Genomic DNA, 24,980 nt, shown 5'->3' with positions numbered 1-24,980 from the left:
TCTTTCAACAGATATTGAGGACCACAAATACGGTTCTGGCTCATACTGTGGCCTCATTAGCATCCTGTAACTCAAACCTCATGATAACAAAGTTGCACTTAACACAAAAGTTGGTTTGCTATATTCGAAAATTCTTTATAAAGGTTTATTCCTAACACTATATAACAAGGCTAGTTTTCATCCACTTCGTAATAACCAATATTTTGTTATATCCAGGTTCATTATATCAAGGTTTGAGTGTGTTTACACTTGTGTTATAATTCACTTTGGTAAGCCTGATTTTATTGAGAAAGTCACTGCCTTTGTTCTCGTATCAGATGCTACTGATGCTACTTGGCTAATGCAAACAAGCTTCGTGTCATTTGGACACCAACACAAGGTTGGACCTTCTAAAATGCTTCAAGTTGCGTGACTGAAACACGAACAACAGAGAGACATTATCAGACACGCAAAGTAACCGGCAGGCCCAACTCGCAATGTTGTTTCGCTATTTTCTTGCTCCAAAACCTCTGCATAGTTGCACTGACAAACAAGGCAAACCAAAGATCTGCAAGTTGAAGAAATGAAGGAAACTCGGCAGTAGGAATTCTGCTGGAACTGACCCCTGTAGACGTTGAAGAGTGTTGAGAACAGCACAACGAAGAATGTGGTGGCGTACTTGGCGGCATTGGCCAAATGTGGAAAAGCCTCTCGCGTGTCTCGGTACCGACGGAGGCACTGAGCGAACCGAAACCAGGCTGGCAGGCATGCGAGCACAGGTCGCAGTGCAAGGTTCACTGGCCGGTTCATACAGCGAGTGGCATCTGAAACAAATTCCAGTAAACACATTTGCTCCAATTTATTCATCTGCCTGCGTACAGTATTCAGCAACTCAAAGACTGACTGGCCTGGGCAGAAACCAGCACACTACCACTGGTGAGCATTGGACACACCAAGCTAAGAAGCATAAATCGCTTCACAGAGACACTGCCCTCCCTCTACTGACAGGGCTTCCGATGAGCCATGGCAAGCTTTGCTCGCACAGCAAGCAATTGTATATAAGCACCGCACATCTTCGACCTTCTTACCCTTGAAGAAGCCAGTCAGGCTCAGAACGTCGGGTTTCCCAAAATAAATTTTGGTTGGAGTTTTCTCTTTCCTCCAGTTTTCTATCCCAACCAGGCAGACTGCGACTGAATGTTTACCTTTGAAATAAAGAGAGCCTCCATAATACATTACCATTACAGCATTTGGAGGCCACACAATGAACCAGTGCTCACTCATGGCACACAATATCACCAGCCACCATACAAGCACACCTATGATGTTTTTAATTGCTGAGCACTGTACAAAAGGACAACAAAACCAGCAACAATAAGAAACACTTTAAAATGACTTTTATAAAAAAAATTTAACTTAGCAAATTAACCTTCCACAAAACTAAAAACACCACTCCAGCTGCAAAAAGATGCTTGACAAGCTAGAAAACATAAATTAGGTGACAAGTAGAGAGATCATTGATATTGATTGGCCTATGCCATGACATAGGTCATATTAACCTATGTCATTATTGCATGTAACAATGAATTACTGTGCATTCAGAAAATGCCACATCCAAGTTTTGGGGACTCTTTCAGAGCCAATATGGGCGTATGAGAAGCATTTTGGGATCCCTGATATCACACTGAAATACTATTTTTTTTTTTTGTTTTCTGTGTGAAATTCAAAAAATGAAACTTTGACTTAGGTTTCATCATCTAATAACAAACCTATGACGGTGAAACTGAAATCAAGGAACAATTTATAAGTCGCAACAGGTTTAATGCTGCACTTTCAAATCTCTTGAGGAAAAAAAAGCAAAAAACAAAACTAAGTGAGCTTGGACTTTCTGCAATAGGTTGGCTATCAAGAGAAACGAAAATCACAGACATCAGCAACTCTACTTTAGAGCAAGATAATGGATTTCAATGTATACTTTCTTATTTTGACTGTTAAGGCATAGTAAGAGTTCTTGAAGCATCCTTGGCACTCTTAAGATGTGATGTGGTCTGTGTTAATGACAAATAAAAGCCTACTAGGCATGAACAGATGTTTTCAAGCCCATGATGTGACAATGAGTTGCTGCGGTAATTTCAGGAGAAGGAAGAGTTGGGCTTGTTAGCTTGCGTTCATATTAAAACAGCGCAGAGACGAAGCACGAAGAAAGACTAAATGACACTTAGCTAGGTAACGTTGCCGGCACAGGGTGGCCGAGAAGCCTTCTCTGGTTTTACAGCCACTTCTCATGGTAAGAGTGGCCTTGTTATTACTGCACAAGGTCTGTTTATTAATACAAACCAATGCATAGTGTCTCTTCAGCACAACATACCGAAACTGACAATGCTTGGCCTGAAGTATTGCAGTGCAGGGAAAAAAAGTGGCAAGGATGACAGCCACTCATTGCAACTTAGTCTCTTGTTATCTTCTGCAGCCTAGACCTAGTCTGACAGTAAAGCAAATTATTCAGGACAAAAAGGTTTGTTTTACATTGTATCCTAATTTCTTGTAGAGTGAGTGAGTAATATTCAGTGATTAAATGCAATGATGTTTCACAACAAAAGATGGGCAGTGTCAATAAAAAATGTCATTGAGCGCACGCATAGGCAGAGATCGACAACACTTGTGGAGCTCACTCAGACTGACTTATTAAATATATTTTGTGCTTTGGACTCGCTCCGAGTCACACTTGCGAAAATTTTCTTCAGCTGAACTCACTCAGACTCAAACTCACCAAAACATTACTGAGCCGGACTCGCTCAAACTCAGACTCACGGCTTGATTCGAGTGTGAGCGAGTCCACTCACGAGTCCGTTAGCTTTAATTAACTTTTTCAAACCTGTTGGCAATGCTCTTTAATGCCAGTATTTTATATAATCAGTGCTCTTCTTGGCCCCGAATGATATTTGTACTTTGGAATACGAGTTATGAGTAAGGTCATATTTCTGGGAAGAAATGAAACGCAAGACATACTTATCAAGAACTTCCCCTGAAGAGTTGGCGAGGGGGAGATCAAGACACCCCCCCCTACTTATTCTTCCCTCTTATCAGGAAACATTGAAATGGTGTATGAAGGACAGTGGTTTGTAATATGTGAAAGTAGTCGTGAGTCCAGGTAAGGCTGATAGCAATGCTGAATATCATATAAGTAGGACCATAAGTCGGCAAAAGAAAGTGTAACTCATCAGACTCACCCAAGAAATATGTCTAGCACTTTGGGCTCACTCGAACTCAGGCTAACCAAAATTTTCCTGGGCCAAACTCACTCGGACTCACACTCATGAAAATTTTCTTCTACCAGACTCACTTGGACTCAAACTCACCAAAATGTTCCAGACCCAGACTTACTCAGCCTCAGACTCGTAGGTTGATCCGAGTCTGAGTGAGTCGCCGACCTATGCGCATAGCTGATGACCTTTACCACACACCCCTCTGGCAAAGGTGGTTCCTTCTTCTAACAAGGCTCCCAATGAACAGAGAAAGTAAAGGACAGCAGGTGCACACCCCTTACTTCCTTTGTGTCCTTGTTTTATTAGCACAGTTGAACCTTTCAAGAATGAACATTAACAAACTAGCCCAACTTGGTGCCCTTCTGTTCTAAAAAATCTGTAACACGCATTACCATGCAATACCACTACGGCAACAAAACAAAAATGACAGAATCCGTCGGGAAGTTCAGCTCGCTGAGCACAGGTAACGACGAAGCATGCAGCATCCTTAGGCTGCGAAAGTTTTGTCTCACCCGCCACGTTCACATCGTAATCTCGGAGCAAGTGACTTCTTTCTGTTCCTTCGAATGAAAAGTGCACTTACGAGGGAACATTTTCAGAACAAACAAAGATGTCATTGCTCAAGTCAACCTTTTTCTCAAGCATGAAAAGCTGAAGATGAAGAGTTCCGTTACAACGGTCTGCACCAGCCCATGCATCATAGGCAGAAGTGTGTAACTTTGGGAGGATATTATAAAGATAAATAACAAATTTACAATGAAATGTCATTTATTTATCTCTCATTCCTCATGCTAATAATACAAACTTCATGAGCCCCCTCATATGTGTATGTATACCTTGCTATATACATTTAAATTAAAATAAATAATACAAAAAGTGACACTAAACTATGCTGCATTAGTGACAACTCAAAAATAAAGACCTAGAAGATGTTATTATAGTAATAATAGTATTATGCGGGGTTTCACGTCTCAAAACTACGATATGTTAATGAGGGCCACTGTAGTGGAAGGCTCCAGAAATTTCGACCATCTGGTGTTCTTTACGTGCACTGACATTGTGTACAGTACATGCATCATTACGTTTCACTTTTATTGAAATGTGACCGCTGTGGCCGAGATTGAACCCACGATGTTTGCGTCAGCAGCCAAGCAACACATTTACACTGTGACCAGCATCTAGGAAAACGCTGTTTCTCTTATACTTTTTTGTGACTTGCCAAGATATTCATCGCACACGTGTTACATCAATGTTTTTAAGATTTGAACTCCATTCCATCTTAGATATTTTCTTTTATTCCATTTTTTTCTTTCTTATTTCGAGCGATAACAATTACAAGAGACCAGCGGTGGCAAACAACTATAGCACCCTAGTTGCGATTTCATAAGAGCTTTTGCTGTAAAAGTTTGTTGACAAGTCAGCGGTGGTGTATAATGTGCCATTCTGATACAGCATGTTGTATATTGAGCGAACTGGGCACTGCTCCTGTGTTTGTCTAAGTCAGGGGTCTCAAACACGTGGCCCACCATCATCTCACTTGCGACTCGAAGCCTGCACATGACTATGTTTGTCCTACAGTTAAAAAATTTTCATAACAAGTGTGTGTGTCAACTACACACGCGTGCCTGGTCTACACCATTGTTTTCCTGAGGCACCCAATCCCCCAATGTGGTTACCATGTGTTGAAGAGTAACTGTGAAACAAAACAGCATTTCAGAATCGCCATACAGATTTACTCACTTGGAGATCGGTGTCCACATGTTGTTAGACTGCATCCTGGCAACCAATCTTGTTTGGGCATGACCCGTACATAAAATATCTCTCCCCCATCTTCCTTTTAACTTCTCTGATTTGGCCCTTGCGGGAAATAAATATAAACAGCCCACTGCCCAAGATGAGTTTGAGACCCCAGTTCTAACGGCACACCACAGCTCCTTGAAAGCCATGCCTTACACCCCTCGGCTATGCACTGCAAAGTTTGGGATGGTTGCACGCCGCTTTTTGAGTTTAGGCAGATTTTATTAAGCCACAAACACCAAGTGGCCATGAAACTTGAAGCTGCCATGATTAAGGGGACACACGAGTCTCAAAGGCCGGAAATTTTCCGAAAAAATCATTTTTTTCAAACATTTTTTTAATAATATATAGGGTCTGAAGAAGGTGTCCCGAAAATGCTATTGCCATGTAATGCGTATTTGTCGAGTAAATCGGTCTCAAAGTCAGTTTTGTGACCATTTCCACTCGTGACACCACCTTAAAAATGGTCATATTCGACGCCGCGAACCACGCCAAGTAGCGTGCCCATTTTGGTCTCATTTGAAAGCCATATTCTTTTGTCTGTTCCTTGTGGAAGAATGCTTTTCATCTAGCAACGCAGCTATCGCGAATAAAGAAAAACCAAATACTCGCACATCATTGGTGCATTTCTATCGCGTGGGACAGTTCCCGGTTCCCTATTGAATATCAAGGGATTTGTCTGCTAGACAGCGGTGCGCAATTCGCCATTTTGCGGCGCACGGCCCATTTAGTAATCAACGTGCTCACTGTCCGCGCGGCACATCAAATGGACAAATTGCGTTGAATTGAATTTTTTTTTTTCACCCTGCATGTTTCACGGAGATGCAAAGACATATAAAGATTATGTGAAAGTGGGAATGATTCCTGCTTCATAGAAGGCTGCCGTGCACGTTACCGAGGACTGTGCGAGCACCATAAAACTCTATGCATGGAAACTCTGGAAACATCTGGCGTGCAATGAAAAAAGAGCGCACGAAGCATGATGACTACACTCCTGGTGGCATCTAGCATCATTACTGCACTGATTTACACCATTACCTGTTGAATATACGTGCTTACCACATCCCCCCCCCCCCCCTAAACTTCTTTTCTCGGTTTCTCAAAACAACATTTTTCATCACGTCCGAGGCCATTGCCCACAGTAGTTAGATTTTGATAATTTTTGTAGCATTCGAAAACTTATACACTGATGAGTGCAACAAAACAAAAATTATAATAATTTTATTAGAAACAGTTTTAATTAGTAATATAATTAAGCAACAGTTTCAGATTTCTGATGAATCTACTTGTTAAGACTACAACTCTTGAACTAATGAAGCTGAAATAAAATTATGATTTCTTTGCACTTCCTGTTCTTTACAGAAGACTATCATACCTAATTTGCAGCAATATTTTAAGAGAAAGTAGTCTGAACAGTGGGCAGAATGTAAGTTTATGGAAAAGTCAATATATTAAAATCTGGAAGTGACAGCTGAAAACTAATTGCATATTTGTTTTCAGCTGTGAGGAATGCGTATCACCTAAAAATTTGAGCCCTAAATAATCAAAATTAAAAAAATTAAGACCAGTGTCTCTTAAGAAGGAGACTGGCACATGTGTTAATCTCCCCTTGCTACGTTTGTAAAAGGCTGCGTATGTTTATCTTCTGAAAAAGCCTGTCAGATAACGTTTGGGATGCAGTTACTGGTGGTATTTGCTTTGGTGACATTTAAGCTACGTTTTTCATGGGTGTTAAAATTTGTCCGATTTTGTTTCACTCATGGGTGTTCATGTGAGGGCATATCCTTGGCTGTCTTGTTGTGATGTTTTTGCCAACTATAAGAAGCAGGTTTTCTCTTCAATACACTTCGATTTTAAGTTGGTGCTTATCTCTCGTATTCTCCTCGGAGTCCTGTTTTACACGCACCCAGTCTTGCCATGAGACCTTTACGAGTCAACAGAGTTGGTCAGCAATGACCGGTGTGTTTAAGGGCAATAGAAGAAAAGTGTTTAAATCTGGTGTTCCATTCCTGCCCAGAGCAACTACGCAGCAAGCAGTGGTGGTTGTAACATGACCAAATTATTGCATGTGATGCCAAGCGCCGAGTTTGTCACATGCCAAAAAAGTAAAAATACCACGAAAACACTTACACGTCAGCAAGACCTGGGCATCGCAGTTCATGAAGAGGGCTTGCTTGATGACGACTAGAGGCCCTAGCCTTCCACAATTCTGCAATCAGGTACTATTTAACTCAGATACACCTACATGTTTATCCATATTTTGGCAAAAAAAATTTGGAAAATAAAAGTTAATTCTCCAATTTTTCACAAATTTCTAACAAGCTAGAGCCTCTAGCTATAGCAGTGGCTGTTCCATGTCCACTTTATTGGGTATTTTTTGTACAGTAACCGTTCGAGTGTGACTTCTTGGAATATAATGGTTTGTCAGGAGTTCAGAGGAAAAAACAACAACACGTACTTTGTCTTCTCTTCTATAGTCTAGCCCTTGTACCTTACACCTTCAACCCTTTGTGGTCCATCGTAGGGGCCCTCTCAACAAAGCATTGCAGCTGTGGCCGTCCATAGTCGGGCACTACTGGACAAGCTCTCTCCTGGTTAATGCGCACATTTTCTCGCTTAATTATGCACAATTCCTAAAAGACTAAGCAGTAATTTTCTTTTTACTTTAGCTTTGATTTTTTTTACTTTTGAATAGAATGTACGGAAGATAAGTGAAGAGTTTTAGACTGCAATAGGATAAATGGGTACTGACAGAAAAGTATTGGTCAGGAGGATTTTCCCAGCAATATGTTGCTGGAGAGCTAGTGGCCATAACATCGCTTTCCGCAGAGCACCGTAGATAATTAATAACAGTTTGTTTACTACAGACTGGTCTCAGCATCAGTTTGGAACAGCGCCAAAAACGATAAGCTGCTAGATGAACAAGCCATGTAGCGTGCGCACAGAACTGTTACGTACTTCCACACTTCCTGCATCGTCTGGTTGCGTTCATTTGCCTGCCACATGTGCTGTGCCATGTTGTTGCTGTCATCGTTGTCATCGTTATCGTCGTCTGGTGGCAACGACTTTCTTGAGGCTTCCACACTTTTCACACGTTTGCCGTGGGCACATACTCGTGAGCGGCGGCCGAACAGTCACCTGTTGGTGCAAGCGCGGCAAAAGGGCAATTGTGACTCGGAGCTCAGCTGCAGTGGCGATGCCTCACAAGTTGGGGGTCACTGTGTCCCCTTAGATGATGTTAAGGTCATTAGGTATAAAATACGGCACTGGCTTGTGCAACCAAACTTCAAAATTCATATAAATTACATATTAAGCTATACTCGCTGTTGATATTTATGAGATAATTTAGGCACGTTCACAAGAATCGATCCTACAAGCTATACCAGCACTGCTTTTTTTGCGCATTAGAGTGCAGTACGTACTATTTTACAGGTATTACTGGCTTTCGTGATTATTAGAAAAAAATGAGCATGTAATTAGTAGTACAATGTTGGAAGCAGCACAGACTGATGTCGTTTCAACATGGCCATACATGCCTCATAAACATTCTGATATTTATGTGAGCACTTTTAATGTTATCAATATAATTATCTGTAATTATTTACTATCATTAACAAAAATTAGACATGGTTGTTCAAGTGTACAAGAAACAATATGTACTAGGTCTGTATCATGTAATGCTGTAGCTGTTTTTTTCGATTGTGGTGCACGACATTTGGGATGCCCTGTGTTGTATGTGCGTGCGTGTGTGTGTGTGTGTGTGTGTGTGTATATATATATATATATGCACACATACATAAAAGGTGGTTGCACCACATGCCCCTCCTACTCCTAATAAATTTGCTGGCTATGCCCCCGTTAGCCAAAGTACACATGAAGACATGCCGCCGCATTATGTTAGAAGCAATTTTTGATGATAATTATTTTATGAGTTGTGCTTTCACACAGATACAAAATCTGGTGCGTACGTGTGTTGAAATGTTTTATCCCCAGCATCACAGTGGTTAAGCTTCTGTACTGCTAAGCTCTAGGACACAGGTTCGATTTCCAGCATTTGCACCTGTATGCCCATAGCAGCAAGATGGAAAAACACCGGCATACTTATATTTAGGTGTGCGATAGCCTGTATGTTTAGATTAAGGCAAGCAATAAAGAACTGAAGGAGTAAGAAATCGATCTAGTCCCTGCAATGACACGGCTTGCATCCATATCATGGTTTCAGCATGTAATGCACTAGAATATTAATTGACTTATTTATGTAGTACATGAAAAGCTATTACAATAAATTTGATGCAAGAAAATTTGGCAAAAAGATGTTAGAACAATGTGTGCAACTAAGCTGAAAAATGTGTTCGAAGCAAACCCAGCACATTCTACTAAATGCTTTAGTTTACACTTTAAGTTGAAAGCAATAATGATTACATCAATTTTTAAAAGGGTCTTTAATATGTTGTTTCGCAATGACAAAGAAACAAGGTTTTACATAGTCAGCAGCAAGCACAAGCAGCTGACATGCAGATCCTTCTAATTATGATGTGCTATAAAAATAACATAATGATGCTCTCGCAAACAGTGCTTCAGTCTATGTCAGATAAACTTATCTTCCCTTTTTTATGGAAAAAAAAAAGAATATACTTAAGGAAACAAACAGTGACACTAAACTGCACCAGCAATTCGTGTGATCAGAATAATATACATCGCAGGATCCAGCAAGAAAGGCCAAAATTTGGATGTCCTTGTACAAAAACAGCAGGTTTTCTGAATCATCTGGCCCTTTCAAAGTATGTGCTCAGATGCACTAAAATTGTACTCGCTATATACTGACACTCATGGATGCAGTCGAAGAGCAGTTTTTTTACGTAATCGATTCTTCAATAAGTGACAACTCTGCATATTTTTTTTCAAATACACATGTAATAACTTTTAGGACAGACATAATGGAAACATAAACGAAGCGCCCAGTGGGATGCAACCTCTGTGACTGCCCATAGTGGGTGGATGCACTGCTCAGCTCACTCCTGAATATCAGCTTTGGGCCATCCAGTAAGCTGAAGGTGCTGCTAGAGCCCAAGAGCTCATGGCCGATGCCTAGGCGGTGTATTGCCCAACCCCATGGCTCGCCGGACACAACATGGTTATTTCTCTCTGCCTTCTCTCTTGGGGATTTTAAAACCACAACAAAATGATAAAACAGAACAGCATATCAACGGAGTGAATGATGATGAGTAGGGCAAAGCATCTGTCCATCTGTCTGTCTGTCCATGCACTCATCCGTCCATCCGTCCGTCCATGCTTTTGTCCATGCTTCCATCCATCAGTGCGCCCATCCTTCTCTCTGTCAGTCTGATACTGCCAGTTATGCCTGATGCAGGACAAGGTTAAACTAACCCCCGTATTGAGAAACACTCCTTGACTTCAACTTGACTTGAAACCGCCTTGAATGCTGCACGTTTGAAACGCGTCTCTGCGTTTGTGCTGCTTTGGCACCGCCTAAAGACAGCGCGTTCAAAATGTGTTTGTGCTGCATTGAAGTCAGTGGCAAGTCATGTTCAAGTCAAGCAGCGTTTCTGAATACGGGGTTAGAGGAGCTTCGCCCCTGAAAAAAGCTGTAGTGAAGGGCTCCGAAATTTTATACTACCACCTTGAGCATTTAAACGCGCACTGACATAGCACAGTACATGGGCCTCTATCACATCGCTATAATCAAAATGTGACTACTGTGGCCATGAACGAAGCTGCATCTTTCACCAGGAAAGAAAGAATGCAAATGTTTTCTTTTTTTTTTTCAATTCACACATTTTTTAGTTTTTCTAACAAAAAAAAACCAAAAAGATCAGGGCTAGAGGCACAAGAATGTGCACGACTAAGGTCCTGACCACTAACTTCATTTGAATTTTTATTTTCTATACTGAAGTACACAGAGAACCATTTTTTTTTGCACGTGTCATTGCAGGTTGGCAAAGAATGCCTTTGACCACAGCCTGCATAACAGTGACACGCGCTTGGAAGATGATTTAGGCTCCTTAATGAGTGGGCCCAAGAGTGGCCCACCTGCAGTCCTATGGCTTGCAATACTATAAAGGAAAGAGTAAATCTAAGGGCTCGTTTTCTTTGTTAGCCATGATATTAATGAAAACTAACAGAGAATGATGCCACGAGATGTATAGGGGATGTTATTAGAAGTAATTGTAATGTAAATCTGAAAAAAAAAGTGGACAAAAAGATAACACTGGAAACCTTCGATTCTGCCAATGGCAAGTAATTTTTTTCATCCAGTTTTCTTTCTTCACATTTACATTACAATTACTTCCGACAACAATCCCTCGTACTTCTCTTGCAATCATTGTCTGTTAGTTCTCATCAATATTGTGTCGCAGTACTGTATACAGAACGGACAAATTAGCATCTTGTATAGTTTACATGGAGTATCGATAAAATGCTGTACGCTGAAAAGTTCCCATCAGTGCTAAAACGACTTTCCATGTAAGAAAAAGAGAGGACAGTATATGGAGGCACATACATATCCAATCTTTTTCTCATCCAATACCTAAAAAGAAACTTCTAAATAGTCACGCTTAAAGTTGCTTCACTCATCAAAAGTGATCACAGTGCCATATTATTCCCCATTTAAGCTTGAAAGAAAAAAATCTCACATTCTTTATGTGAAATATCGAAAGCAAAATGCTGCAATCCGAGAAGTTCTCATAAGCATTAAATCATCATCATCATCATCATCATCATCAGCCTGACTACGTCCACTGCAGGACAAAGGCCTCTCCCATGTTCCGCCAGTTAACCCGGTCCTGTGCTTGCTGCTGCCAATTTATACCCGCAAACTTCTTAATCTCATCTGCCCACCTAACCTTCTGTCTCCCCCTAACCCGCTTCCCTTCTCTGGGAATCCAGTCAGTTACCCTTAATGACCAGCGGTTATCCTGTCTACGCGCTACATGCCCTGCCCATGTCCATTTCTTCTTCTTGATTTCAGCTATGATATCCTTAACCCCCGTTTGTTCCCTAAACCACTCTGCTCTCTTCTTGTCTCTTAAGGTTACACCTACCATTTTTCTTTCCATTGCTCGCTGCGTCGTCCTCAATTTAAGCTGAACCCTCTTTGTAAGTCTCCAGGTTTCTGCTCCGTAGCTAAGTACCGGCAAGATACAGCTGTTATATACCTTCCTCTTGAGGGATAGTGGCAAACTACCTGTCATAATTTGAGAGTGCTTGCCAAATGTGCTCCACCCCATTCTTATTCTTCTAGTTACTTCAGTCTCGTGGTTCGGCTCTGCGGTTATTACCTGCCCTAAGTAGACATAGTCTTTTACAACTTCAAGTGCACTATTACCTATCTCGAAGCGCTGCTCCTTGCCGAGGTTGTTGTACATTACTTTCGTTTTCTGCAGATTAATTTTAAGACCCACCTTTCTGCTCTCCTTGTCTAGCTCCGTAATCATGAGTTGCAATTCGTCCCCCGAGTTACTCAGCAATGCAATGTCATCGGCGAAGCGCAGGTTACTAAGGTATTCTCCATTGACTCTTATCCCTAACTGTTCCCATTCTAGGCTTCTGAAAACCTCCTGTAAGCACGCGGTAAATAGCATTGGGGAAATTGTGTCCCCCTGCCTTACACCCTTCTTGATTGGTATTCTGTTGCTTTCTTTATGAAGCACTATGGTAGCAGTTGATCCCCTGTAGATTTCTTCCAGAATGTTTATATATACTTCATCTACGCCCTGATTCCGCAGTGTTTGCATTAAATAATGTAAGAAAAAGAAATGACAGTATGGAAGGCACATACATGTCTAATCTTTTTTCTCTTCCTATACCTGAATAAAAACTTCTAAATTGTCAAACTTAAGGTTGCTTTCATCACTAAAAGAGACTGCAGTACCATATTAATGAGATATGCAGGTGTAAAAACGTTGGCTTTCTAAAAAATTTGCGATTTTTCATTTTCACCTGCTTTGATAAGATTAGTACCTCTACTAATCTAAAAAAATAAAATATGTTAAGACTCAACTGAAATTGCTGTGAAATTGCATCTAAAGAGCACAAGGTGGCTCCTTTTAAAAGGCCAAAAGTGGGCAGTCTTCGAGCACCTTGCCGCTGATAATGCGTCGCCGCTCGCCTTTGTCGATCGCATGAGGCGAAGAGCCGAGCCTAACTCTTCAAATAACGATGGTTTCCCGTGCTGCTGCAGCGAAAGCAATAATAAAAAGTGCAGGGGGTCTGCCCTATGCATGACTGGTGTAGAAGCCTAGCTAATGTTCCACCCACACACAGCCGTACTGTGCCGAATTAACATCCCCTGCCTGTAGCTCGAGTTGTCATAGCTATGATAGGTTCGGGCGAATAAGGCAACAGGCTGGGTCAACAAAAACAACACTTTATTGCTATGTAAAAGTCGCGTAGAGGGACTGTCTGCTCTAGGAAGATAGCAAAGGGTATACGCTTATGCCTTTTGTCTTCAATCCCCCTAGCTCGCGGAGAAATTCGGGGGTCGTCCTTCCTGTGTGGTGGTCAGTGCAAGAAAGCGTCTCGCAGTCTGCATGTTCACTTTATCCAAGCTCACGATTTCCCTCTCCCCAATGAGGGTTGCTTCCTTCGAAGAGAGAGGGCAACCCGTTTTTCAAGCCTGGAAAGGGGAATAGCGTGCGCCGGCCGTGGGGTGAACGGCCCTTTCGAAAGAGGTCCTCGAAACTAGGCTGCCACAAAAATAAAAAGAAGCATGGGCGCACGTGCTTCCCCATGAAGCATGCTTTTGCTGCATTTTTCGAGCGCTGGGACTGGCTTTTCAATCACGTGGTGTGAGCCGGGAACCACCATTGGCCATTGCGTGCCTGTATGTGCAGTGAAGCCTACTTGCAGGGTCCGTGTCTCAACGAGCAGCGTAGCTGAACAGCGCTTTTCTCGTGTGCTCATCTCCATTACGAATGAATAAAACCGAGCCTGTGCGATAGCTACGCTGTCAACGTGGACATTGTTGTGGTGGCACGCTCTGTAGGAATGGGCTATAAACAGCTGCTCCGATTTCCATCAATTCATGGTTTGCAAAAGCCAATGCATCATAAGTCATCCACAGTCATCAGCAGAAAAGTTCGTGATGCGGCAGTGGATGCCATCTGCGCCAAATTTGCGAGGTCGAGGGAGCTCACAGTGAGAGGGGTTAGTGGGCACGACATGGTCGTTATGTACAATGGTACGTCGCACAAACGCGGCCACAAGAGCCACTGTGACATCGGCATTGTGGTGTCCCTCGCAGTGTTGCAGAATGGGCGCCTCCTTTCTATTCCTCTTCCATTACGCGGAATTATAACTTGCCATAATTCCAATCTTTTCAATTCATCGGAATGAAAAAAACAGCCCATTCCCACTCCAGGAATATCTGGGCACGTTAATTCCATTTCTACAACTCATCAAAGTTGCAAAAATATCTTGGTAGCTTTATTGAGCTAAGAATGAACGCCCCTTAAGAATGATGTCATCAGATGCATTAAGAACTGCAAAAGTATGCAAAACACATTAGCACGGTCAATGGACTGTAGCTGTATGACATATCTCGTGCAGTACAAGCACACTACTAATTCCCATAAGGGCAGTTCTCTCGCTACCTATAGTATTTGCATGGTCAGTGTGGTGTGTGGTTTCGGTTCCGGTATCGGAACTGGTTGGCTGGACCCTAGAGGGCGTTGTACATATTGTCACGAGCAAAACGAGACCTGCAGGCGGGAGTTCACTTGAACCAGAGCAACGAAGATGTTCTCTTCTTCTTCGCGCCCAAAAACGCGTATGAGCCACAGTGGCTCGTTCATAAATGGTGGCATTACCCCCTCTCCCAAGAAGCATCGTCTCGATGCTGTACATGAAGGCAAAAAAATATAAGAAGATTAGAGAAGAATTAGCATGCGAGCAAAATGAATGGCGTAAGGCGGAATAACGTAGTTGGTTGTGGGGACAAAAGTTAAATGAGAAATAAGAAAAATAGGAAAAATGTAAGGAAAAAACGAAACAAAAAGAAAGACGCGAAGTTACCAATAAAGTCAGTCACTCACTGGCGATTCGCAGCGCGAAAAGTATGGTTTGAGACGTGAAACGTGAATGACTTCAGTTTGCAGGGTGAAACGGGAACGTCTCGAATTGCCTTGTGGGAGAACCTCGTAAGTGACGTCGCTGAGACGTCGCACAACCTTGTAAGGGCCGAAGTAGCGGCGAAAAAGCTTTTCAGAACGTCCACGCTGTCGGATAGGGGTCCACACCCAGACTTCGTCACCTGGCTTAAAAATAACTTCACGGTGGCGAAGATTGTAGCGGTGCGCGTCTGCGGTTTGGTGACGTTGAATACGGTGACGGGCAAGTTGACGGGCCTCTTCTGCGCACTGCGCGAATTTGGCGGCATCCGTGTGGTATATTCCTAAGTTGTCGGGCAGGAGCATGGCGTCGAGCATCGTCGTGACGTCGCGACCGTGGACTAAGCGAAAAGGTGTGAAACCGGTACTTTCTTGAACAGCAGTGTTATACGCAAAAGTTACGTAGGGAAGTATGGTGTCCCAGTTTTTGTGATCGATGTCCACATACATTGACAGCATGTCTGCAATTGTCTTATTGAGTCGTTCAGTCAGCCCATTTGTTTGCGGGTGGTAAGCCGTTGTTTTACGATGTTCCGTGCCACTTAATCGCAAGACTTCCTGCAGCATCTCTGCGGTGAAAGCTGTCCCACGATCAGTTATGACGACAGGTGGAGCACCGTGACGTAAGACGATGCTGTTAACAAAAAATTGGGCGACATCTGCTGCGGTGGCTTTTGGAAGTGCCTTGGTTTCACAGTAGCGTGTTAAGTAGTCTGTAGCGACGACAATCCACCGGTTGCCAGACGAAGACGTGGGGAATGACCCCACCAAGTCCATGCCAATCTGATGAAAGGGCGCCTTTGGTGGGCCAATTGGGTGCAGTAGTCCCGCTGGTCGTAAAGGTGGAATCTTACGTCGCTGACAGTCGCGACATGTGCGAACGTAGTGCTTCACAGTCTTCGCGAGACGTGGCCAGTAGTAGGAGCGTTGAATCCGTTGCAGCGTGCACGTATAGCCGAGGTGTCCGGATGATGGCTCATCGTGACACGCACGTAAAATGTCACCACGAAGCGTAGTTGGCACAACAAGCAGATACATAGCTTGTGTAGGATGAAAGTTCTTTTTATAAAGCACTCTATCACGGAAACAAAAGGAAGATAGTGAGCGCGCAAAGCTTCGAGGAAGGTGGGAATCGCGTCCTTCCAGGTATTCAATGAGCGGGATGAGCTCCGAGTCGTGACGCTGTTGCTCAGCTAAGCTGGTCGCTGATACGGCAGAAAGAAAAGTGTCGTCGTCTTCAAGGTCAGTGTTGGCATTTTCGACCGGTGCACGTGAGAGACAGTCGGCGTCGGTGTGTTTCCGCCCAGATTTGTGGATGATGGTGACATCGAAATCTTGTAGCCGAAGGCTCCATCGTGCTAGACGACCTGAGGGATCTTTGAGATTCGCGAGCCAACAAAGGGAATGGTGGTCGCTAACTACCCTGAATGGGCGGCCATACAAGTATGGGCGGAACTTTGTTATGGCCCAGACAACAGCGAGACATTCCTTTTCGGTTGCAGAATAGTTTTTCTCCGCTGGGGATAACGTTCTGCTCGCATAAGCGATCACGCGCTCTACGCCATTTTGCCACTGAACTAATACCGCTCCTAGTCCAACGTTGCTGGTGTCAGTGTGTAATTCCGTGTCAGCGCTTTCGTCAAAATGACCTAGTACAGGCGGAGCCTGGAGGAGGTTTCGGAGGGTGTCGAACGCATGGCACTGATCGGGACCCCAAACAAACGAGACACCGTCTTTTGTAAGCTTGTTGAGGGGTTCAGCAATCTTCGAGAAGTTTTTGACAAAGCGCCTGTAATACGCACAGAGCCCCAGAAATCGGCGTAGGTCGCGCTTATTTGTGGGCACGGGAAAGGTGCCAACGGCGCGGGTTTTCTCGGGATCTGGGCGGATGCCACCATGGCTCACAACGTGACCAAGGAACTTCAGTTCTTCATATCCAAAATGACATTTGTCGGGTTTGAGAGACAACCCCGCTGTTCTAATTGCCTGAAGAACTGCATGAAGCCGTTGGACGTGTTGTTCAAACGTGTCTGCAAAGACCACGACGTCATCAAGGTAAACAAGACATGATTGCCATTTGAGCCCCGTGAGAACCGTATCCATCATTCTTTGAAAAGTAGCTGGCGCTGAGCATAGACCGAAAGGCAACACTTTAAACTCGTACAGACCGTCGGGAGTAATAAACGCCGTCTTTTCGCGGTCGCGCTCGTCCACTGCGATTTGCCAGTAGCCGCTACGCAAATCCATGGAGGAAAAATATTTAGCGTTGCGTATACGGTCCAACGAGTCATCTATCCGGGGTAGAGGATAAACGTCCCTTTTGGTGACCTTGTTCAGTTTACGGTAATCAACGCAAAAACGCAACGTACCATCCTTCTTCTTTACTAGCACAACTGGTGAAGCCCAGGGACTGGTCGATGGCTGAATGACGTCGTCCTGAAGCATCTGCTGGACTTGGTCACGTATAGCATCTTGCTCTTTTTGCGACACCCTATAGGCATGTTGTCGGATGGGTCTCTCAGTAGGTTCCGTGATGATACGATGTTGAGCAAGTGGTGTCTGTTTAACCTTTGACGTAGTGGCAAAGCAGTCTTGAAATGAGCCGAGTATACGCAAAAGGCTTTCTCGTTGAGCCAAAGGTAGTCTCTCGTTTACGTCGAGAGTGCTCACGAAGGCATCGTCAGGGTGGCCATTCGATGAGAATGAAGCTAACGTAGATGGACCATCGGCATCGGCAAGTTCTTCATAATATGCAATGGCAGTGTGTCTCGTTAGGTGGCGATATTCGTCGCTGAAGTTCGTGACCAGCAGGTGAGCATGCCTATTGCTAGGCTGAATGATTGCTCGGGCAACACAGATTTGTTGTGAAATAAGGAGAGACAAATTGGCCTCTGCAATTACTGCGTCAGACAAGTCCTGTCCCAATTCTACTTTGACAAAGAGGCTGCTTCGAGGTGGGAGAGTCAGAGAATCGTCGGTAACACGGAGCGCTCTTTTCCGGAATTGCGTACTGTCAGTTGCAGCGCAAAAAGGATCCTCGAACGACACAAGTAATTCACGGAGGTTGATGACGGCGCCGTATTCACGAAGGAAGTCCATTCCTAAAATGACTGGCCGAGAGCACACGCGCAATACGAGGAAAGAGCCCGCAAATGTTGACGTACGTATTCGAATGCGTGCCGTGCACATACCAGTAGGCGTCACCAGATGGCCACCTGCCGTGCGCAACTGAGGTCCTTGCCAAGGCGTGGTAACCTTCCTCAGTTCAGATGCCAGTGTTGCGCTCATTACGGAATAGTCAGCACCGGTGTCGACGAGGGCGTTAACAGCATGATTGTCAACGAAGACGGCAATTTCGGCAGAAACAATCTTTTTGCTGTCGGAGAACACTGCAAAACCGGAATCGCCCTCGTCTGGTCGTTGCGTCGAAGGAGGGTCTTTTACAGTTCGCCGGGCCGCGACTTCACCCCCAGAAGTTGCTGTTCCTAGTTTCCCCTGCGGGGACTTGGTGACCGGCTCCTGAAAGGAGCGGAAGACGATGAGGGCAAACTGGGTGACGTAGACCGGCGAGGCGATGGTGATCTTGGCTGGTGGTACCGAATAGTCGAAGGAGTACGTTGGCCCGTGAGATAGGCTTCAATTTCGCGGGGGCGCTCACCGTAGCGCGGGCATCGAGCATCAGGGAGGAAGCCGCGGAGACCTAGTTGCCGGTATTGACAGTTCCGGTATACGTGACCCGCTTCGCCACAGTGATAGCAGAGCGGACGGTTATCCGAGGTGCGCCACGTGCTTGCCTTGCTACCACTTTGTCTTGAGATAGACGGCGGATAGGTGGGTGGGCTCGAAAACCTCGAGCCGAGAGGTGGGCTTGAAGCAGTGTCGTGAAATGGCTGCATAGCCTGGTACCTTGGCCGCATAGCAGTATCTGTAGCCGGTGGCGCAGGGGATCGCAATGCCGCTGCGTATGTCAGGACTGGGGCCTCGGGAATCGGCGGTGCGATTGGGGCTAGGGGTGTGACGGCCTGCCTGACTTCTTGTCTGATTACATCCGCGAGGGCTGACACAGGTGGATGGGGTCCCACTGTCTGCAGCTGTCGCAATTCGTCCCGAACAATACTTCGAATGAAGTCTGCGAGGGTCTGTCTCTCGCTGTCAGAGCCGATAGAGCATGTGGTGGCCGGGATCTGGCGTTCGTATTGTGACGACCGCTGCTGCAGCGTACGTTCTATCGTAGCTGCCTCACTGATGAACTGGGCGACTGTCGTCGGTGGATTGCGCACGAGCCCAGCGAAAAGCTGTTCTTTTACTCCGCGCATCAAATGGCGCACCTTCTTTTCCTCAGGCATGGCAGGGTCCGCGCGCTTGAAGAGTCGAAGCATGTCCTCGACAAACATAGATACACGTTCGTTCGGCCGTTGGTTTCTGCTGGATATGGCTTGTTCGGCCCTCTCCTTCCTTTCGGTGTTGCGATAGGCGTCACGGAGCTGTCGGCTAAACTCTTGCCATGTTGCAAAGGAGCCCTCGTGGTTCTCGTACCACGTCTTCGCAGAATCCTCCAAGTAGAAATAAACTCGGCGCAGCTTGCGAACATCGTCCCATTCGTTGATACTGGCAACCCGATCAAAGTGGTCTAGCCAGTCATCAACATCCTCGAAGATGTCTCCATGGAACGGCTTTGGTGTCTGTGGCACGTGAAAAACATGGGCGAGAAGAGAATCATGGCCATCGCTGGTTTGGACCGCCTGGCTTGTCATCGCAGTTGCCATCTTTCTGGGTGTCGATGCCAAGGGACCAAATTCAGGGGGTAACCCACGCAGGCGGCGGCTGATTCTTGCTCTGGGAGATGTAGCTGTCTCCACGATGGCCGACACAGCCGAAGTACACGTACCCAGCACCTCCACCAGTAATGTCACGAGCAAAACGAGACCTGCAGGCGGGAGTTCACTTGAACCAGAGCAACGAAGATGTTCTCTTCTTCTTCGCGCCCAAAAACGCGTATGAGCCACAGTGGCTCGTTCATAAATGGTGGCAATATATATAAAATAGCATGCTTGTGTACATAAAAGGAGTTCCTACTTGGCTACCGGCTGCTGCGTACTTCTTGTCGGCCGGCGCTTCAGCGCCGTGCCCTGTGTTCTCCGTGCGTCGCGTGCGACGCACGATACTACATTTTGGCGATGAGGTTCTACAATCCACGTGCATCAGGCGATAAGGTGGGCATCCAGTCTTCTTCCCCGTGCTGTCGACTTAGCACCAGTGCAAGCTGTCTCACCCATACTGTATTTCCTGCACCCATTGCTACTTTTCTACGCTTTCCATGCTAGTCCGGTCACGAGGCCTACCGATGAGCGCGTCTCTCCTGAACTGCCTTCTTGACGCTTTCTTTGGCAATCATGAACACGGTTATCCCTCTGCCTCCGTTTCTTCAGTGCCCCGGTGTACAGCCTATTCCATGGAGCCAGTGGCATCCTGTGTTACAGGTCTACATAGACGCCGCTGCCAGGGACGCCACGCCGGAGCACAAGAAGGCACTGCTCCTCAACACCTTGGACGTCGAGGGACTCGACACATACCTGCGTGCCGCCGAAGATGATGAGCAGCAGCCGGGAGCCGACCGGCCAACTAAGGAGATGACACTGAGTGTGTACAACGCAGCTCTTGCGCTGCTTAATGAACTATTTGACCCACAACGGGATGCGACGTGTCTGCGCGCCCACTTCAAAGCCCTGCGTCAGGGACCAGACCAGTCGGCGATCAAATTCAATCAGGAAATACGCCGAGTAGCCAAGCTTTGTGAATTCGGCGCAGCAGGCGATATCCTCGTTTTCGACCAGATAGTCTCTGGCATCGCATCGCCGCACCTCCAAGGAACTTTTTTTAAGATGGGCAAGGACTTCTCCCTACAGAAGGCGCTCAACCTAGCGAGAGAAGAGGAGCACGTCAGCCGCGCGTTACTACAATTATCTAAAGCGCAAGACGACACCGTGTCGTTGCGTCGAATTGAAAATGGCGGATCAGCTCGCCGAATTATTCAAGATGCCAGGCCAAATGGTGGCCGTCCTCCCCAAGCTTTGCCGCAAGATGGCGCTGGCAGGCCTTCTCCTGCGTGCACCACCTCCCCTCCGCTGCTGCGGACACCTCCTCTGCAGCTTCGCCGCCGGCCCGCACGGGTGCCTGTTGCCACTGCGGCTCGACGCAACATTGGGCCAACTCCGCCGCTTGCCCTGCCAGGAGCCGGACATGTTCGCGGTGCGGACGTCGTGGACACTTCGCGCGGGTCTGCCGCACTACTAAGGAGTCAACTGGTCATCAAGGCACATCAACAGTGACCAATACAGTTACTGTCCTGCAAGTTAGCATCCCAGCTGGCCGTGCTCCTGAGGCGCCTGCTCCTGTCTTGTGTCCTGCCTTGTGTCCTACCTTCCGCTGCAAGGGGTCCCCCATCACTTCAACAAGTCCACAAGGGGACCCCACACATCCATGACTGAGAACTACTGGCCTAAAAATTCGGGGAGGAGCCACCTTGGTTACATGAGATTGCCTTTTCTGTCTGGCTACCTGAACCAATGCTTTCGAAATTCTATTCTTTCTCTCTCTGTACGGTTCATCCTGTATGACAGCTCATCACGCACACAGTTCACACTGCCCACTGTGTAGGAATGTGTGCTGCGCTGACCTACAGACATTGGCAATAGAGTTTTGGGCAAAGGCGCCCATGTTTGTAGGCCGGGGAGACAGTACTAATGGGGGCAGAGGGTATTATGAGGTGAGACATTGCGCTAGCTGGTATACAAAGGCTTGCAGCAAACACAAGCATCACACTTGCATAAATACGCATCTCCACTTAGCAAACTGCTTTTTTGAATAAGCTTTCGAGCCGCCAACGACGGCAGAAACAGAAACAAGGAATTGAAATATGGGGACACAGCAGGCAGCTGAGGCACGACCAAGGGGGAAAAAATTGTAAGGTGTAAGGGGGAGAAGGGTATTCCGCCACCACAATTCCGCACCATGGATACCAGAAGCATAGAGCCATGGTACCCAAAGACTAGATAAACTAAGCACAAAAGCTTTAGCAGGTGCGTTGCAAATAAATGTACCGTATGCTTGTAATCAGCCAAGCCTCTTCAAACTACTGCGCTTTTGTTAGATTCGAGGGTCTGACTTACTAATGTTTGGAGTTTAAAAAAACAGCACATTGACGAAAACGTGCTCTATTGTCGAAAAAAGACGAAATTCAAAAACCCATTCCATTTTGTGCAAAAAGAGCTTAATTCCATTCTGAGGTCATGAAAACGTGGAATGATTCTGGATTCATTCAGATTCTGGAGTGGCGACTCTACAACACTGGTCCGTCGACACTGGACTTTGTTTAGACTTTGAAGTCCTGTCAAACTTTTCCCTAGCTTTCAATCAACACAAGGGTCTGCCAAATGGAGCGGAAGTTAAATTTGGCAAGTGTTTCATGGCCCTGTCTGTGAGCAGTCAACTCGAAAGAGCTTTAAGGAACAAGCTTATGGTGCTGGCGCATTTTAGTGGCAGTGGTCTCTACATGAAGGACTGTTCTTTTTTGTGTGCAAATTACATTGCATTTAATGACATCCTTCATAAATAAATGTTAAATTTTATCCTTAACACTTGTTTTTCTCAAAAAACAGATTTTGCCTTTTTTTTTTCCATGTGCCCCTCCTGTCTCGAGTACTCGTCCTAGCATCTGCTTAAAATTTCGCTCAAATTTTTTCCTAAGTATGAGAAATAAAATTATTTTGTTTAAATTCAAATATTTTTATTATAAAATAAAAATTCTATGTAAACATTTACTAGGGTAGGAGAAATATGAACTTTTTCACATCTGTTATTTTCCATGCCTATTACATATTCTGTATTCACTTCTTAATTAGTTTTCTGAATTCTACACTTCATTTTAAACATTATGAACTATAAATTATAAAAAATTATGCAAGTTTACTGATGGAAAGAGGGGGGCAAAAATCTTAAGGTTTTCACTTTGTCATGTTGCAGATGTAGAAGTATGCAAGTTGCAAGAAAACTAATTATACATTTAAAATCAGCATAAAAAGTTTTATAAACAGTTCAAGTTTCATTGCGCTGGGGTGAGTATTCAAAAAAGTGTCTTCAAGTAGCATCTCCCCTCAATTCACATTCAGGCCCAAAAAATGACCGTCTTGCATTGTTCATGAGGAATATCCATAACAAAATGCTGCATGGTTTAAATGACTTTTTATGTAAGAAAAAAAGATGACACAATATGGAGGCACATACGTGTCCATTGTTTTTTTTTCTCTTTGCATGCCTAAAAAAACCTTCTAAATAGTCACGCCTAAAGCTGCTTAACTCATTAAAAGGGATCGCAGTGCTGTATAAATTCACATACACGCCTGAATTATTACCACCTTTCATTGTATATGAGGAATGTCAATAACGAAATGTTGCATGCTGAGAAGTTCCCACAAGTGATTTTTAAATGACCGTCAATGTAAGAAAAAGAATAGACACAGTATTGAGGCACATACATGTCTAATCTTTCTCGCTACACGAATGTTTTTCTTTCACTAGAGCGCGCCTATCACACACCCAGGCCCCCTAGGCTCCCGGCGGCATATTCTCACACCTGGAGGCCTTTTTGTCCAGGACTTCCAGGTGTGTATCTATTGCGCCAAGTTAACATGACAAGCGCCAGCTGTGGTACTTCAAAATGTGAAAAAGTGCCTGTTCACGCCACTCCCACTTACAAGAAGTCATCTGAGTACCACTGAGCCGGCTCTGGATGCGAAAGCAATCAGGACAAAAAGATCACAACACGATGCAGGAATCGTGCCAGTGCGGTGTTTTCAGATTGCACAGACTTCCATTTGCAACGAAAAACGCTGAGCGTTATTGCGAGTGGACAATTGCAATCAACAGAAAAAACTACGCGCCTAGAAAAAGTGTACCAGTAAAAACACTTTTTGCGTGTATTCAAGCATGACTCCAGTTATTTCACTTTACAGCAGTAATTCACAGTATGCAGTATTCGCAGTAATTTGTAGTATGCGGTGCCAAATCATCGCAGAACTCTTTTGCAGACTGGATGCACACACTGCGCATGTTTAGTACAAATTTAGAGGCGTACTATCACAATACAAGGAAACGCGAACAGTGGAATACGTGACTTTCGACTCGAACTGCGGCATGGCTTGAGAGTTGCTAGGCAAAGCTGTGCTTTCAGCCAGCATCTAGGATTCTTGACCAGACCAGTATTCTAGCGCTACAGTGATGCCGACTGAAAGCACAAGCTTTGCCTAGCGATAGTGAGGGCATGTCATACTTCGACCGAGTCGAAAGTCGCATATTAAACTGTTAGTGTTTCCTTCTATCACTATGCCTCATCTACCTCATGAAGTTGCCTCTGCAGTCTGCAATGCTTGTGCTATAGACATTATAGACTGTCTAGGAAGGTTTTCTTGACATTTCACAAGAAAGCAGTACAAATTTCCAGGAGAGGAAAAGTGCAAAATATGCTTATGACCAGACGCAGGGTGGGAAGTTTTGCATTTCCTTTGCAGAGCGTCGGCTACTATGAGAGTTCACCATGTTGCTTTGCAGTGTTTGCGACAGACAGCTGATGCGCTGCCTAGATACAGCAGCACACACTAAACTCGCTGTGTTCTAGTGTATACCTAAAAAAAAGATACTTTTAAATAATCACACTTAAGATTACTTTGCTCATTAAAGCAAATGCAGTGCTGTACCGATTCCCACCCAAGCTCAAATAATTACCATCCTGTATTGGTTATGTAGAATATCAATA

The 24,980-nt window shown here is 44.9% G+C and overlaps 1 protein-coding gene across 6 annotated transcripts in view; it reads right to left on the bottom strand.

The window, feature by feature from the left end:
* LOC119161011 (solute carrier family 53 member 1) overlaps positions 1-24,980 on the bottom strand; it is a 264,235-nt gene that overhangs the window by 114,620 nt on the left and 124,635 nt on the right. For all 6 annotated transcript variants that reach the window (XM_037413324.2, XM_037413322.2, XM_037413323.2 and 3 more), the window contains exon 10: positions 603-803. In XM_037413324.2, coding sequence (XP_037269221.2) covers positions 603-803 — 201 coding nt within the window. The remainder of the gene's footprint in view (positions 1-602; positions 804-24,980) is intronic.

This window comes from Rhipicephalus microplus, chromosome X (assembly GCF_043290135.1).
Source record: "Rhipicephalus microplus isolate Deutch F79 chromosome X, USDA_Rmic, whole genome shotgun sequence".
Classification (NCBI taxonomy): Eukaryota; Metazoa; Arthropoda; class Arachnida; order Ixodida; family Ixodidae; genus Rhipicephalus; species Rhipicephalus microplus.
The sequence above is the reverse complement of the archived record's forward strand: the minus strand, read 5'-3'. Positions and strand labels throughout refer to the sequence as shown.